The sequence below is a fragment of the Alosa sapidissima genome, chromosome 7 (assembly GCF_018492685.1).
Source record: "Alosa sapidissima isolate fAloSap1 chromosome 7, fAloSap1.pri, whole genome shotgun sequence".
Classification (NCBI taxonomy): domain Eukaryota; kingdom Metazoa; phylum Chordata; class Actinopteri; order Clupeiformes; family Clupeidae; genus Alosa; species Alosa sapidissima.
Genome location: NC_055963.1, coordinates 18,808,259 through 18,813,258, shown reverse-complemented (window position 1 = coordinate 18,813,258; position 5,000 = coordinate 18,808,259). Strand labels below are relative to the sequence as shown.

At 49.0% G+C, this 5,000-nt stretch overlaps 1 protein-coding gene across 4 annotated transcripts in view; it reads left to right on the top strand.

Annotated features, from left to right (window-relative positions):
- Positions 1–5,000, top strand: part of dvl1a (dishevelled segment polarity protein 1a) — a 40,973-nt gene that overhangs the window by 11,987 nt on the left and 23,986 nt on the right. For all 4 annotated transcript variants that reach the window (XR_006032927.1, XR_006032926.1, XR_006032925.1 and 1 more), the window contains exon 3: positions 1–75. This exon is cut by the window's left edge and continues 47 nt beyond it. Coding sequence is in view for 1 of the 4 variants with exons in the window: in XM_042098566.1 (XP_041954500.1) it covers positions 1–75 (75 nt within the window). In the remaining 3 variants the exon portion in view is untranslated. The remainder of the gene's footprint in view (positions 76–5,000) is intronic.

The window sequence follows — 5,000 nt, the reverse complement described above, 5'->3', positions numbered from 1 at the left end:
AGAGAGCCACCCCGAGCTTCCGCCTCCTCTGGAAAGGACAGGAGGCATCGGTGATTCCAGACCCCCTTCTTTCCAGTGAGTATACTTCCGATGGTGCAACTCTCTCTCTCTCTCTCTCTCTCTCTCTGTCTCTCTCTCACAAACACACACACACACTCATGCAACACACACACACACACACACACACACACACACACACACCCACACACACACACACAGATACTCTATCAATCTCTCTCGCTCTCTGTCACACACACCCACACTTAAACACACATACTTTGCCCATCCTTTCACCCACGCACATATTCTCATTCTACCTCTTTCTCTCTCACACACATAAAACACACTCACATAGACACACACACAGTCGTGGATCCACAAATCCACCAACACCCCCACAGAGGATGGAACACAGTTGTCTGCATTTGGCATAAATGCCCGTTTAGGTAGAAAAAACCAGGAAGGGCAAGAGCTAGTGGGGACACAAAGCACTCCAATCACACACATGAACACCCCTCATGGTCCCAGTGGAGCGGCTGGGCCCACGGGCTCTCACTGATCCACAACTAATGAGCGAGCGAGCGAGTGAGCGAGCAGCGCGGCCCTCGTGCCTCGTGCACACTGCCCCATCACCTCAGGTGAAACTGGGCCTGGTTTGTTTGATTTAGGAGGATGGATTCAGTAGCGGAGAAGCTGGCAGATGTCTGTTTGCCAGCTGGGGGCCAGAGTTAATGGTTTTGTCTAATGACCACAAGGCCATATGCGCATTGTGTGTATTTGTGTGTGTGTGTGTGTGTGTGTGTGTGTGTGTGTGTGTGTGTGTGTGTGTGTGTGTGTGTGTATGAATTAAATCGCCGGCTGCTCATATTGGGCGAGAGGTTCTGCCTGGCACACTCGTGGTTTATAGAGCGGAGTATTTGCGGTGCCTTTACATGTCGCCTTGGCCGTGAGCGCCAGGCTCAGTGGGAGTGCCAGTCTCCTCCCGCTGCCCTTTGCTTACTGCCCCAACCAGGCGTGCACTGTCTTATAGCGTGCCAATCCACTCTTCCATATAACTCATGCCGTCATCAGTGTGTGTGTGTCTGTGTGTGTGTGTGTGTGTATGTTTGTCTGTCTGTTAGTGTGTGAGAGCGTGAATGCCTGTGTGCGTGTATGTGTTTGTATGTGTTTGTTTGTGTGTGTCTGTGAGTGAGGAAGTGAATGACTCGCTCTCTGTGTGTGTGTGTGTGTGTGTGTGTGTGTGTGTGTGTGTGTGTGTGTGTGTTTGCTCCCAGGCCTAGACCAGAAATAGCCCATGATAACGTAAACATCTGCCGCGAGACCCTAGCGGATGAAAGCATCTCCATTGTGAGTGGGTCAGCCTCTAGATGTGCACTCGCATCATCAGCCATAAATAAAAAGACCGCGGGAGACAGCGGCGAGCGTTGGTCCCAATTTCACCGCGGTCACCATCACAACCCTATCGCTATGGTTTCTCGCCCTCTTTCTGACCCACGGTCCGAGTCCCTTTTTACATTCTAAACTGGGTAATAGCCAACGAAGAGGAGGGAGATTAAAGATTCTCAGCGCTTGTTGGGCGAGTTCAGCGGCTAAATTTAGCAAGGCTCCGTCCTCGGGGGTCAGTGCCGTTGCATTAGCGTGACTACGGGGTCTATATTGAGTGCAAGCAATCTGTCAGTCCCCCAGTATCTCTTCATCTACTGTTTAACACGAGCTCTCATCTTTGCCCTCGTGTGGTGCTGCTCCTTGCCGTCAACTCGTCACATTACACAATGAGCCCTCGCACTGCTCCCACAGCGTCTGCTGCCACCTTGTGGCCGTAAGATGTAAATGCCAGATGCAGACCTCCACCCTTTTGTCTCTCTTTCTCTTTCTGCCTCCCTCCCTCTCTCTCTCTCTCTTTCTCTCTTGCTCACGATCTCTCTCATCCTTTTAACGGACAATGCACAGCCAATTTTCTCAGAGATGAATATGGTGGCTTCCCAGCGGTGTGTGTCCACCCGCTCTAATTCAGACTCCATCTCCATGACAAGGAGAAGACGGAGCAACAGCGGCATCTTTATCTGACCACTACTGCAGCGCTGATCTCTTTGTGTGTCTGGCCTTTATTCCTCTCTGTATGTGTGTGCATAAATTTAGGGAGTGAGAGAGGGAGAGGGAGAGGGAGAGATGAGAAATAGGGGTTAGGTGGCCCCTATGTGGCTAAGCCGGATTAGCGGACATTAAAAGCGGCCATCTCGCTTTCCCGGAGACGGGCTGGGCCCAGCTGTGTTAATCTCCTCCGAAATCGGGCCGCCCGCCACCTCCCACTACGGGTGCATGGAGCCCGGCCCTCGCCCACACACACACACACACACACACACACACACACACATGCATACACACTGGGAGAGAGCGAGACAGAGAGTGATAGAGATGCACAAATAAGGAAGTAGGTACTTGCATGACACACAAGCATTTATACATACGTGGACATTTGCACAACATCCACCGTGTAACTCGTAAATGCATATGTGAGCTACACATATGGATGAAGACACACCTGGAGAGAGACACACACATGCGCACCCTTACAATCCCCCTCCTCCATGCACACCCACAGACACACGCACACACATGCACACACACACACACACAAACGCACACACACGCACACAGACGCACACACACACACACACACACACAGAGACAGACACACACACACACACACACAGAAACGCACACACACGCACACACACACACAGACACACGCACACACAGACAGACACACACACACACACACACACACACACACACACACACAGAAACGCACACACACGCACACACACACACAGACACACGCACACACACACACACACACAGACAGACACACACACACACACACACACACACACACACACAAAAAGCAGAGACAAAGCCTCCACAAAGACCACCAGTTGTGCCTTGGCCCTTTTAACATCAAAGGAAACGGAAAAGAAACGATCTCGTCTAAGATCCTGACACCTCGCCAAAACCCTGTGCTGTCGGCGAACCTGTGCGAGGCGCATATGTAATATGTATGCCCATTGATCTGTCATGCACAGAAGACACAGGCAGCAGAGGCATCTCAGGCAGGGAGAACGGCAGGCAGGCAGGCAGACACCCTTTAGATTAGAGAGAAAGACAGAGAGAGTTTGAGATGGACCGCTCATTAGTGTGTGAAATGACAGGCTTCATCCGCTGGGGAGACTGCCTGAGTCTCTGGGGACGGGTGGAGGGAGATGGAGGTGGTGGGTGGTGGTGGGCTGGGTGGAGAGAAAGCCAAGCTCAGCATTAGGGATGACAAGCTGTCTGGTGCAAAAGCACATGTAAATGTTGTTATCAGGTTTGGGTGGGATCGGTGTTGTCAGCCTCATTAGGGTGGGATTTGTCTGCATGTGTACAGATGCATTCTGGTCTCAGATCTCTCTTTTCTTCCTTACTCCTTTCTCTTGCTGTTTATTGTCTTCCTCTGCTTCCTGTTGCTGGGAGACTGTTAGCCAGCCTTTACCTTACTGCCACCTACTGAGGTGGAGGGTGTATCTGGTTAAGAGCAGATAGGAAAATGAGCATAAATGGAGCGCCGTGCCTTTGAGTTGCTCTTAGCTGTCTCAGAGACTATGAGAAAAAAAATGGCAGATGGCACAGATGGATGGCTATTGATTTTATCATGCATGAATTAAAAGAAGCATACTTACAGAAGGCTGGGGTGAGACAAGGTGAGAGATTCAATATCACAAAATGCAAACAATATCAGTCCAGTGAAATGCATTCACTACAAGAGAGCCCCAAGCACAAGTTCTAAGGTAAACAAACGCTTTCAGTGAAAAAAGCATAAAGTCCAAACTAACACCACTGAGTTCAGGCAGTTAGCTTGAGTCCTGAGTGTTGGTCTTGCTGGGTAGGTGGAGCTTTCTAAAAGCACGAGATGCCCAATCAGATGTGCTCCTGGAGGGGGGATACCTGTTTCAGCTCCACCCGTCGGCAACACAGGTGTGAGACGTTGGAGAGAAAGTACTGAGTGAGACAGTATTGGTTTTATGTTTAAAAAGTAATAGATTGCATCTCCACTTCTTGTGATATAATTATCTTGGCAGTTGGCACAATGAAGTGTGATAGTATCTGTCAATATGGCTCTGTATTCCGTGCTTGTTGTTGTTGGTAACAGCCACATTGATGCCCAAAATAGCTAAAATGTTTAAGTATGTTTTTGGGCTTTTTGACTCTCAGTTAAGAGAGACCGGACGTGAGTGGGAGAGAGAAATGGAGTGGGATTGGGAAATGGCTGCGGGTCAGATTGAAAACTCCGGTCCCCGTGGACACCGGTCACTTGGACCCGAAGTTGGCCGCTTGGCCGCTTGCGCCTTGTTTTTGTGCTCCCCCCCCACTATCCATTTCCGCTGGATTAAGTCTCTCTCAAGCCTTTTGGATTGCATCATCCTCCTAAAACTGCTAAATGTTCAGCATCTGAAATAGACATTTGAATGCTATATTCCTTCTTAGCTTTGAACTTACCATAGATATCCGTGCATATTTACAGTATATGGTCTAATGCCACACCAAACATTCATCTCTTACCATAGATATCCGTTCATATTTACAGTATATGGCCACACCAAACATTCATCTCTTCAGTCTAGATGTTTGACTAGTGAAAAATGACTCTTGAAAATGAGAAATCCTCAGCTAAGGGGCACTTACTTGTATGTACTTAGTTTATATAACTCACTGAAATGTAGAGTTTGATTAATAGGATACTCTGAGGCGTGTTGTGAACTCCTTGTATATGTAGGGCTGTGAGCTATGCGTCTGTGTGTTGTCTTGTGTTGGGAATTGGGGCCAGATTCTCACCAGCTTCAGGTTTCTCTCATGCTGAAGGCTAACACATTCCACCGATAGAATAACCTACCCCGGAGCAACTGTGTATCCATAGACACCACAGACATACACCACACACATAAACATAAAGTGACTCTCTCTCT